The sequence below is a fragment of the Phyllostomus discolor genome, chromosome 1 (genome assembly GCF_004126475.2).
Source record: "Phyllostomus discolor isolate MPI-MPIP mPhyDis1 chromosome 1, mPhyDis1.pri.v3, whole genome shotgun sequence".
In the NCBI taxonomy this organism is placed as follows: Eukaryota; Metazoa; Chordata; class Mammalia; order Chiroptera; family Phyllostomidae; genus Phyllostomus; species Phyllostomus discolor.
The window spans coordinates 180,424,999-180,437,555 of NC_040903.2; the positions used below are offsets into that span (position 1 = coordinate 180,424,999).

A 12,557-nucleotide genomic window follows, 5' to 3' on the forward strand; every position below is an offset into this window, starting at 1 on the left:
GCTTGTCATAGACAACGCCCATTAAAGAGCCATCTTTGTTTCCTATTTACTTCTCAATGACTGTATTTTTAACTCTCACTCAAAATGCCCCTGAAATCTGCTGAATCTGTTCTGAATCAAGGCCACTGACCACCTCGATGTGGCTAAATCCTGTGGAGGCTTCACAATATTACTTTTCTGTAGCTTTTTTTTTTTTAAACATGAAGAACTGGGTAACTTTTAAACAAGATTTATTTTTTTACAGAGAGGGAAAAGGAGGGAAAAGAGAAGAGGAGAAACAGTGATGTGTGAGAGAAACATCAATCAGTTGCCTCTCACATGCCCACAACTGGGGACCTGGCCCACAGTCTAGGCATGTGCCCCAACAACCAGTATCAAACCGGTGACCTTTAGGTTCCCAGACCAGGACTCAATTCACTGAGCCACACCAGCCAAGGAACTTTTCTGTAGCATTTGATGCTGAGTTATTCTGTGCTTTTTGAAATAACTTTTTATCTTAGCTTCCATCATATATAATGTTTATATCTTCCTACATACCTTTTTTGTTTCCTTTACAAGCTTTTCTTCCTCTAATATGCTCTGTCCCTTAAACACGAACCTTCTGCAGGGTTCTGTTCTTAGCTTTCTCACATAATAGACAATCACTCCAGTGGGTACATTTACCATTAATGCTTAGTGCTACTGTATCAGTATCTGTAACGTGGATCTCTCCCATGATCAAATGGCCTACAGATGGTATGTCCAGGTAGATATCCCACAAGTACCTCAAATTTAAAATATCCCAAAAGTAAATTCATCTTTCTCCCCAAACTCAGCTCTTATCTATTCCCAGTCTCAGGAACACACTATCCACCTAACTGTATAAGCCAGAAACAAGTCCTTTTCTTCTAAACCCATCCAAATTAATCACTCAGTCTACTGACTGAACCTCCTCCACTCTACTGAATTTATACCCTTTCTTCATCCATATTGATAACCTTAATCTGGATCCCTATCACTGTCTGAAATTACTCCTCTAAACTGTAGCCAGGTTCTAAAAATATGATGGGTTCTGTCATTTTCATGTTAGTAATTTTTTGGTGGCACTTTACTGCTGCCAGTTTATAAAGTTATCTCAATATTTTTATCCACAAATTCTTGCCAACATCCTCTGCTACTCCTCTCATGTTAGCAGGAACCAGATTCAACAGCTATTAAGGAAGTATCCATCCTTCTGATTAAATTCTGCATTCCAGCAGCACAGGACCGTTTGTGGTTGCTGATGCTTTTCTCCAGGCATTTTTTGTACACCAGGCTCTCTGCCTGGAAGGCTCTTTTACCAACTCTCCTTTCTTTCCCATATCTCAGCTTTCTTTTGGGTCCTGAGTCCGACAGCATTTCCCCTATGCAGACTCCCCTAATTTTCCCCGCCATTACTGAAGACTAAATGATACAGCACCATTACTCCCTTGCTCCTTTGGCCCATTGCTGAATTTTTAAAATATTATTATTGCCTAAATTGTAATTGTTTATCTTCCCAACATGCTCTTAACATCTTGAGGGCTGAGACTATTATTTGTTTTTGCTTATGTCTCTAGTACCTAGTAGTTTGTGGCACAGGAGTTCAATTACATTTACTAAACTGAATTTTTTTTAGAACTTTGCATTTCAATCTCTTAAGGGGCCTTACAGCCTCTAGTCCAACAGATTCACGTCTCAGAGGAAGATACTGAGGTCCAAATGGACTATTTTTCCAAAATCACAGGGCTTGTTTATGGCAGGGCAGAATCTTGGCCATTTGATTCTTAAGCTAGTGTTTACCTTCCTCAGTGTGATGTGCCAGAAAAGTGCTCCTCTGGGAGGATCCAGAAGTGGAATGAGAACACCTTGTGCAGTTGTTCTCCGTCCAGGACCTGACTTCTCACTCATTCAAGGCAGAAGGTTAAGGATATAATAGGGACGGAAAGGACAGACGCCGAAAGACAGATCTAGTCTGTCGGGAGTGGTGAATCTGAGCTGATCCTGGGCAATTTAGGAGGTAAGCAAGAAGAAAGCTAAATCGGACTCTGAGTAACAAATACTGGTAGATACCCAAAGTTACACTCTTGTGACTGAGAAAGACAGTGAGACTAATTAAAAGTTTTAGGAAAATTACAGAATTCCAACACTTGAACACAGCTATCTTCTCCCCAGAACAGAGGTTTTCTCTTTTTCACAATGTGTATAACTATGAAGCAGTTCAGATGACTACTAGGCAGACAAAGCAGAAATCTGGAAATGTTTTGGAAATACATTAAAACACCCTAATGTGCAATGTACTAAGAAAAAAGATCAGGAAAAACACCTCTGCATTTTAAGTGATAGGTGAAATTATTTTGGGAATAATTTTCGTGAAATGAGTTAGGGGACCTTTTTCTTTGGTACGTTTGTCCAAAATGTTTTACAAATAATAAATGTACATGTAAAATGTAACCCAAAGGAGGTAGGCTGGGCTGACAGGAATTATTCCCTAAACACCACAACAGGCCTACCAGGGAGGTGCACCCTTCACGACAACTAAGTGGCTGGGAACCCAGGAGACGGCCAGCGCAGCTGTAGCTCCAGAACCTGGAAGAACCCCACTCCTTTCTCAATTCTGCCTCTTCAGCCCTTTAACTCAGCTGGGAATTCAAGTCTCCTGTGAATGCATCTGACTAGAATCTAGAAATGAGTCTGAAAAACGTATTTTTAGTTTACTAGCCTTTGCTGTAAGGGAAGCCACAGTGAAGCGAGTGTGGAACAGTGAAGAGCCAAGCTACTGCCTCCTTTACGGAGCATGCAGGGTGCCAAGGTTTATAGACGGGTCCCTAACTTACAATGGCTCAACTTAGAATTTTCTGACTTTACGATGGTGTGAAAGTGACATGTGTCCAATAGAAACTGTACTTCAGATCTGAAATTTTGATCTTTTCCCAAGCTAGTGACATGCAGTACACCTGTCACGATGTTGCGCAGGGCTGCAGCTCCCAGTCAGCCACATGATCACTGGGGCAAACCACTGGTACTCTACAGTGTACTGTGTTGTCAGGTTTTGGGAGCCAGGCGGAGAAGGGGGCATTGTGTTCAGAGCACATTGAAGGTAGGCTAAGAAAAGCTATGATGTTCAGTAGGTCAGGTGTTATTAAATGCATTTACGACTTGTGATGGGTTTATCTGGAGTATGTCGCAGGGGTACGGCTTCCTAGAGGAAGTGGTATCTGAACTGGAAGTCCACCAGGTAGTTTCAGCGAGTATCACAAATGGAGGCTCATCAAACTACAAACCACAGAGAAGTCACAATAGGAGGCAAGCAGGATGTCTCTCCAGCTGGAGAAGTAGCAGTTGAACCTGGAGAGGAAATTCTCCTACCACCTGAATCAGTCCATTTATCAGATGAAAGAGGTGAAGGAGCAATGTGAAGAACCAAGTGCAGTAGTCTAAGGTAAGTCTAAGATAAGAACTAAACATGGAAAAGAACCTAAAGAAGTGTAGAAACGGCTGAAAAACCTTCCCTCCCAGTAAAGTGAAGTTTATTGAATGTTAGCTGATAGATATTTTACCATCAACACTGGCCATTCCATGGTTTCCCTTACTTACCTCTCAGGTTCATCTGATGAGCTGGTGTGCCGCTGGATTCTTCTTTGCTTTTGTAGCAAGAAATAGATGTATCTTTAAAGGTGCACCAATACTGCTTATAACCTTTTAGAGTCAGCTTTTTTGGCCTATGTGTCAAATAGAATTAAGAGAAAAACCACTTTTGAAATAACTATCAATGTTTTTTGTTTTAACAAGTTTAACAATGTTAAAAGTCTCAGGCCAAGTTTCATATCTGCTGAATTCAGTTCCCTTTGGCCAATGTATTATATTCAGTGGTACTAGTATTGAATTTGCCCCTTCCTTCCCAGTCTACTCTGGAAGATCTCACAAACAGCGAATGGGCAGAGGAGAAACACAGCAGAGCAGGGCCAACATTCCAGTATTTCTGTCAGTTGCAGCCATCGGTATTACAACCAGGTCACATGGAAAGGACAGGAAGAGAGGTGGAGTAAATGTCAGGAACTGGAAATTTCCTAGGTCCCATAATTACCCACAGATTCACAGATGTCTGTAGGGCTGTCTTTGGAGCCTCTCTGAACCACAACTTACCTGGCATGACTAAAGTGAGGTAAGTGTATCTCTCTCAGGGAGGTATTTCAATGGTGACTTTTTTTTTTAACAGATAATTTTTTCTTTATTTTTAAGATTTTATTTATTTATTTTTTTTAGAGAGGGAAGGGAGGGAGAGAGAGAGAGAGAGAGAGAGAGAGAGAAACATCAATGTGCGGTTGCTGGGGGTTATGGCCTGCAACCCAGGAATGTACCCTGGCTGGGAATTGAACCTGGGACACTTTGGTTCCCAGCCCATGCTCAATCCACTGAGCTACGCCAGCCAGGGCCTCAATGGTGACTTTAACTGGCCACTCCAATGTCAGACATTACAAAGAGCAGTCACAAGGGAGAGTAAATAAAGGTACAAGTAGATGAAAAATGTGTATAAGTAGGGAAGAAAGGGGGTGGGGAGGCAGCAGCATCTGAAATCATGCCCTTATTTCAGAAATGTTATGTATGTTGAGCTGTTTTATCTTTAGCTACAGTAAACAGGTTATTCCATAATGGCTTTGTGTATTACACTCCACATCACCTCCTTTCCTCTTTCCCCTCTCTGCCTTAATGCCTAGCTCTTGTGATTCTGTGAAATACGACTGGACTAATTGTTAAAAGTCTACATAACATACACTGGAACCTTGATTATAAAATGTTTCATGAACAAATGGATAGAATTCAAAGGAATCTGGAGCTCTGAACAAGGCGATAACCGCTGGCAGTTAGAGTTCATTACGCGCCAGGCCTCCCCCAGGCAGGCCGCTCACACTGACTGTGATGCAATCTAGGCTATAGTCTTTTCTTTCCCCTTCCTCAAGAAAAATGATTACTAGCTAAAACAAAGAGTATTGTGATTTTAATTTGGTAATAAATGGTTATTTCCCCTCATTTTAATTTAGTGTTCATCTAATTGGTAAGTGCTTTTACAGATCATTTGCCAAATTTACAGTAAATTTCAATAATGTCAACAAAACTGTAAGACTGAAACTTATTATTCATTAGTATTTGGAATCCCTACATTTTTTGTACTTACTTGAAAACTTTAATATAGTCAGCAAGTTCAGGAATTGAAGTGATGTCACCCTGGGGAAATAATTTAATCATTTTTTCTTATTTTCATGAAATAAAAACTCTAGTATCTGCTATCTGACATCAAGCCAGCTTACTTACCTAAAATACAGATTATGAAGACTGTAAAGGTACAATTGTATTATGTGGTCATATAGTACAAAATGTCATAAAAAGGCAAAAATGTCATAACATTTGATCAAAATGGCAATTTATACAACACACAAGAATACACTGTTAATACCAGCTGAAACTGTTTGTATCTGCATATGGAAATTTTGTAAATCATAACAACCCCAAGTTAAATGCATCTTCTATAATAACTAATTTCTAAGCTTCAGAATCATAAAACTAAGCATTTAAAATTTTTCCTAAGATCCATTTCTCTCTTCTTTTTGTAATACACCAAATTCGGAGACCACTAAATGGATTTTACCATGACTCAAGATTAACTTTTCCTCTCCAGGAGCGCTCCACTACCAGTTGTAAGACAGCGTGCACAGTATCAGGAGACGTGTCTTTACTGTGTTGGAGGCACTAGAGACTAGAACAATATTAATTTTTAAAGTTTCTAAAAAACTGATGTCTGAATTCTCTAAAGCCGTAGATATTTCTCTATATCCCCCAAATACTTCATGACAACCTAAATCGACAAAAAGGTAAGCATCAATTCAAAGTAAATTAGTAGACAAAAGGTTCACCCTACCAGAATTGTTGACGTTTTACCCCCTTCCAAAGTAATCTCCAGGTCTGAAAGGGCAGCATCAACTTCATCAACTTCTTTGTCACTGTTGTTCAAATGATTCTCTGATGTCATGATCGACAGCTTATTGATATGATACTGAAACCAGAAATGTTATTCAAATGACTGTTCTAACTCACAACTATCAACAACTGAACGTAAAACAAAAACAACTAAGCTAACAACTAGAACAGGAACAGAATCACAGAAGTGGAGATCACATGGAGGGTTATCAGCGGGAAGGGGGAGGGAGAATGGGGGGAAAGGTACAGGGGATAAGAAGCATAAATGGTAGGTATAAAATAGACAGGGGAGGAAGGAGTTAAGAGTAGTAGAGGAAATGGAGAAGCCAAAGAAGTCATATGTACGACTGAGAGCATGAACTAGGGAGGGGGAATGCTGGTGACATGGGGTGGAGCGGAATAAAGGGGAGGAAAAAAAGGACAACTGTAATATCATAATCAATAAGATATATATTTTTTAAAAAATAAATGTTCTAATGAGATTGTTATCTACATCTATAGTAAATGGTTTTCATCACCTAATGTGAAAAGATAAAAGTGTCCTGGAACTAGAACGATAGGAAAATAAAGGTGATGGCACCTGAAATCAATGTCCTAAGTCTGCTAATAAACACGTGTCCAAACGAAGAAAGTATTGGGGCATATACAAATAAATTCCTAGTTTGGAAGGTCCTAGGCCCTAGTGATAAACACATCCTCCACTAAACTCTACACAGAGATATTTTGATGTTCCCCTGTCCTCTACTGCACTATTTATTGCCTATGTCTAGAACAGGGCCTGGGACCAATAAATACTGAATGAGAAGAATATGTATAAGGTCATTTGTAGAAATGGATTAACACTGATTACTTTATAATTCTACTATTACCCAGAAGGTTAGTTGTCAGTGTCATGTTGAAAGCTAAAGGTGCATTTCCCCCATTCCTCAATTCAATGCTGAAAACATGCCCTGAGGGAGATGTTTATAGTGTTACATGAGAATGATAAGTGGTTACAGGTGACTACATATATACATGCATAAGCACTGATAACTACTTTATATAAACAGAAAAATCTCTGGATATAGATTAAGTAGTCACCATTTTAAATACACTTAGGTACGTGACTTAGAACAAATATTAACTGTCAATTAGATTTTAATGGTAAACCACAGAGAGGCTTTATACAATGATAAACAGAACTATTAAATCACGTACTCTTCAAAGCACTAAATAGTACTCCAAATTTCTGAACTATATTCACTGAATATAATCTATTCATGAGAACATTTAATGAAGTAATCTGAGGCCAATTTTCAGTGTTCCTCTGTGTTTTAAGATTTAGTGAATTAGTAATGAAAAGTCTGTAGTTATGCCTTCAGTTGTGCTGAAAAGAGATCCTTACAGTGGTACGAACTTCCACAAATCAATGGAGAATAAGGTAGGTTGAGGCTGTCACAGGCAGTGGCCTCAAATGTCAGAGTATATTAAGAATCATGTGGAGAGCTGGTTAAGAAATAGATTCTTAGGTTTACTCCCAGGGATTTTGATTCAGCAACTCTGGGGTCCACCCTGGAATCTGCATATTTACTAACTTCCTTGGGTGATTCTGATGTAAAAGGTCCTAGAGTTAAATGCTTTAAAAACAGTGTTACCAACTTTTCTACTTTATTTTCTTATCCACAGCTTCTTATTATGAATTACTTTTTTTTTTACTACCATAGATTTATTTTACACAAGGAACCAGAAGCCCCAGGGAGAACAGTCTAGAGTACAGGGTATCTGAAATAAAAAATAGTAGGCATCTACCTCTTTGTCATGCTTTCAAAGTCTCCCCCTTCTGATACTGGATGGCTACCTAGGGCCTTCAGGTGAGTCTCTGGGAAGGCTTCTAACTGAAGGGATTTGTAATACAAAATTCTTCATTAAATCTAGAATCTAAAGTGGTTCAGGAGCACTGTGCTTAAGGACATGCAGTCTCCCCAAATTAAAATCCATAATTTCTAGGTATTTTTTACTGCGCTGAAATGGATTATCTACTGTACACTGGGTCGGGGGAAGCTGCAGAATAATCCCATTTCTGTGACAATATGAGTGTATATTCACTCAACAAATACTTTTTTGAACACCTACTATGTGCTTATCACTGTTATGTTGGCTTTTTTTAAAATGTGCAATAAAGATAAAGAGAAATAACCTACAATGAAAATCTGTGGGTTTCCCCATATATATTTTACATGTATCATTCTTTCATTGGCAAAACTCTCACTGAAAAATTACAAGCCCATATTCTAAGAGCAAGGTACAGGTGGAAAGTCATAACCAAGTGAGGGACTTGCAATAAACTTGTTCCTCTGAAACAGCATGGTACTGACATAAAAACAGATACATAGATCAATGGAACAGAATAGAGAGCTCAGAAGCAAACCCACACCTTCACAGTCAATTAATATTTAACAGAGGAAGCAAGCACATACAATGGGCTAAACAAAGTTTATTCAATAAATGGTGTTGGGAAAATTGGACAGATAGATACATGCAGAAAAATGAAACTAGACCACCTCCTTGCATTACACACAAGAATAAATTCAAAATTGATTGAAGACTTAAATGTCAGCTCTGAAACCATAAAAATCATAGAAGAAAACATAGACAGCAAAATCTCAGACATTTTTCATAGCAGTATTTTATCAGATATATTTCCCCAGGCAAGGGAAACAAAAGAAAAAAAATAAATAGGGCTATATCAAACTCTAAAAAGTTTTGCACAGCAAAAAACCCAACAAAACAAACAAAAACAAAAAAAATAAGACAATTCACAAAACGGGAAAAACATATTTGCAATACATCTGATAAGGTGTTAATATCCAAAATTTATAAAGTACTTAGAAAAGAACACCAAAAACAAACAAACAAACAAAAAAACCAAAACAACCCAATTAAAAAATGGGCAAAGGACCTGAATAGACCCTTCTCCAAAGAGGACATACATATGGCCAATAGACATATGAAAATATGCTCAATGATAATGAAACATTAGCTACCTACTTCTTAAGGATTATCTTTCTAAAAACCTATTGATATTCATGGTCAGTTCCACTAGTTTCTTAAAATTTTATCTTCATGAAGGGTATTGTTTCTGCCATAGCCCATTTTACAAATATTATCAACCACAACTGCTTATGAAATTATGCGAGTAAGCTTCATTTTAGAAATCTTATTTTTAATACAGACTGTTTCGAAAGGAAAAGCAAACAGGTAATATATATCTGGGGGTGAGAGGATAATTTTTCTCCTGTAGGACACAGAAAAGTAACTATTAAATATACTAACTAAATTCTTAGATGAGACAAAAGATTAAATACAAGTCATATATGTATTTTACCTTCCTAAGTATCTATTCACTTCCTGCACAGCAAAAAAGCAAACACTATTAAAATGCTACTGGATTACTATGCCACTTCACTATTTAAAAATAATCCCATATCCTCTTCCCCCCTAAAGTCCCATTTACCAGTACTCTTCACTACCTGCAAGGCTGCAAACATCATCATTTCTTCTTCCGTGCATTCAATTTCTTCTAGGAGAATAGCCCACTTGGCCTGCTCATAAAGCTGATTGATCCTGATTGCATCATACTGCAGCAAAAGAGACACAGTTCTTTTATAATACATCACTTTTAATAATAAAAAGTTATAAAACTTTGAATATTCACTTTAAAACTTTGTAAGAAAAAATTAATATGCATAATTTTTATGGGATTTTATTATCAAATATGCAATAAGAAATATACCTATGGGGTTGAATATATATCTACATTTAATTTTCCATTAAAAATGACAATGACATATGCCAAAAGACTATTCTTCAATATCAGAAACAGATTCGGTATGTTGTTTTCTAGGGAAATAACCATAAGATATTATTAGTCCTTAACACAAGGAATCTAACGTGAAGACATTAAAGTAAGGCAGAACTGATTGTTCTTCTGTATTATTATTGCAACTTGCCACACTAAAATGTCATGATCAGAGAGTAAATTAATTATTTCAGGAACATCTTGCTCAGTGTGTAAAAACATACCCAGACAAAGTAGCAGATCCTTAGACACAGGAATTATTTGAAGAATCCAAAATAGAGGGTGCATATAGTCTTACAGAAAAGATTTATTTATGTTATTGAATTCTACTCATTTATATTAAAAAAACAATACTAATGTATTAATAAAATCTTAGAATGTTAACAAAATACATAACTCTCTTTCCTGCCCTCAGCAAATGTACTTACATTCCCAAAGCCTTTTTGGTTTTACTAAAATCAGGTATGTTATGGCCTGAAAAGGAACTACAATGATTTTCTTTTTACATTTTTAAAAATTTTTATTTTAATTGTTGTTCAAGTACAGTTTTCTGCCTTCTACTCCCATCCCAGCCCACCCCTCCAGCTCTACCCACCTCCCTCCCGTTTCCACAGCCCCCCTTGTTATTGTCCACGTGTCCTTTATACTTGTTACCTGCTCCAAACCCTTCCCCTTGGAACTACAATGATTTTAATGGTTCTACTATATATTTTACTGTTGTATAATGAATTATTTAAGTACTTACTAAAAATGCTAACTATATACATTAAAATCTAGACTATAACCTAGACATGAAAAAGATGAGATGGTAGTTGAGACTTCTCCCCCTACTGATGATAGGGAAGCAAAAGACCCAAATCTGTGTGCCATATTTTTTCTGGAATAAAACATTCCATATTTTTATAATAAACTTAAATATTATCCGGAAAACAAAGTACTTCAGTAGCAATCATTTGATAGTAAAAACATATTACAATGTTTGGCTATAAGACAGGAAGACCTGTAGACTTTAAAAAATTTTTTAAAGCAGTATGTTTTGGTATATAAGTAGAAATCAAAGTAATTGAAAAGGTAATCTTTCAGAAACTTTTCTTTTACCTAAAGTACAGATGAAGAGAGGTATGAAAAAAATCCAAAAACTAACTTTACCAATTCCATGTCTCTTACCAAATTAGTGCCTTTGATATGCAAATCAAAAAAGTTTAGTTATGTTCACAACTTACTAAAACAATCCACTTACTTAAAATACAGATGCCTTTGTCTATTGCTTTGGGTTTTTATGATTCAAGACTTGCTATTTACAATTTCTTACCCCACCAACTTCCAAAAAACCAAACATCCAAATGAACAAAACAAAAAGGAAACAAAAGAAGAGATTCCTCTAAACCCTTGGTACCTTTGGATTCAAATCAAAAAAGCTGTAATACTTGAATCGGAGTAGCAAGGCCTCATTTTCCTTCACATCTTGTTCCATGAGAGATCTTGAGGAATCAAGCCACCTGGACAAGGTAACAAGAGCAGTGGAATAAAGCAAGACAGATTTGGTAAACTATTTCTACTTCTAATTGGATAAGAAATTCTTCAATTGTATCTGTATTTTGAAACTTACCCTTGGTTGATTTTTGCTTTGTCAAGAAGAGCCTGAGGCTTGAACATTTTTGCCAAGATTTCTGGCGATGTGATTGGCTGACTGACAGCAAGTATACCAGGATTGCCTTCTGACAATGCACTGTCACCGAACCATGCAGAAGTCGGTGACAAGGGGCTTCCATCATGAGCGTCGTATGTGGGGGTCATTGTTTTACTATAAAGTCCCGGGCTTGAATATATACTTCCTAATAAACAACATGAAAAATAGGTAGTAAGTATGAAGTAGAGAATCTTAGTTTTCAATAACACATGCTATTAATGATATAAAAGTACATTGTAAAACTCAAATGTCATTCTGGAAGAAAGCTCACTTCATTACTTTACCTATCGTGAAAACATGTGAAATTAACTTTTAATACTCCATTTGTATAACATTAGATCATACAATAACAAGGCAGGTTGGTGGAAATTCTGGAGATAAAATCAGTGCAAAAGAATTAGAAGATAAGGATATAGCTAAAGCAGACCAACACATTTTGTTTTCAGTTGTGGCAAGGCTCACCTTTCAGAGGGCCAATGTAAAGAACATCAGTGCCTATAGGAAAGGAAAGAAAGGAATTCAGAAGGTAAAGGAAAGGCAATAATAGAAGACAGAAACAAAAGAATGAAAATGAAAAGGAAACAGGAAAAGGAAAAAACAGGTTTTTCCTAAGTGTGAATCATAAACTGAAGTTCGTATTTCAAGTGGATTTAAGAGTTAAAAAAACCTTAGAAGCTATAATCTAAGTAAAATAACTTTTCTGTCCAATTCAAAAGAATGAAGCTGTGCTCTAGTCAGGTGTCTAGTAACAAACATGGCTATTTATCGCCCTTTGAAAACCATACCATGTTTTAAGACAGCTCAATGTAAGTTCACATAAACTAAGAAAATAACTATGTTAATGTTTTCTCAATGAGTAAACTGGTTCCAACAGATTTACAAATAAAATATTAAAAGTAAACAAAGTCTTGCCCGGGAAAGAGGCTAACAAAAGTACATTTTACAATGAAAACTTTGAAGTGATACTTTTTTAAAGCTTCTGAAACCTCCGTTTTAAAGAGCTAGGTGTATAGTAAAAGCTACATAAATAAAGACCTGTTGAATTAGTCAATTTAT

At 36.8% G+C, this 12,557-nt stretch overlaps 1 protein-coding gene and 1 long non-coding RNA gene across 10 annotated transcripts in view; one reads left to right on the forward strand and one right to left on the reverse strand.

The window, feature by feature from the left end:
- The window catches only part of FERMT2 (fermitin family member 2), a 77,292-nt gene that overhangs the window by 9,169 nt on the left and 55,566 nt on the right, over nt 1-12,557 (reverse strand). For 6 of the 9 annotated variants that reach the window (XM_036010117.1, XM_036010115.1, XM_036010114.1 and 3 more), the window contains exons 5-11: nt 11,964-11,996; nt 11,421-11,646; nt 11,208-11,310; nt 9,483-9,590; nt 5,915-6,049; nt 5,174-5,223; nt 3,595-3,719 (exon numbers count right to left, since the gene is read on the reverse strand). In XM_036010117.1, coding sequence (XP_035866010.1) covers nt 3,595-3,719; nt 5,174-5,223; nt 5,915-6,049; nt 9,483-9,590; nt 11,208-11,310; nt 11,421-11,646; nt 11,964-11,996 — 780 coding nt within the window. The remainder of the gene's footprint in view (nt 1-3,594; nt 3,720-5,173; nt 5,224-5,914; nt 6,050-9,482; nt 9,591-11,207; nt 11,311-11,420; nt 11,647-11,963; nt 11,997-12,557) is intronic. The other 3 variants (XM_028505679.2, XM_036010120.1, XM_028505678.2) reach the window with 1 other exon arrangement.
- Nucleotides 5,657-8,115, forward strand: LOC118496914. The gene is made up of 2 exons (XR_004899471.1): nt 5,657-5,867; nt 7,677-8,115. It is a non-coding gene; the product is annotated as an uncharacterized LOC118496914 (long non-coding RNA).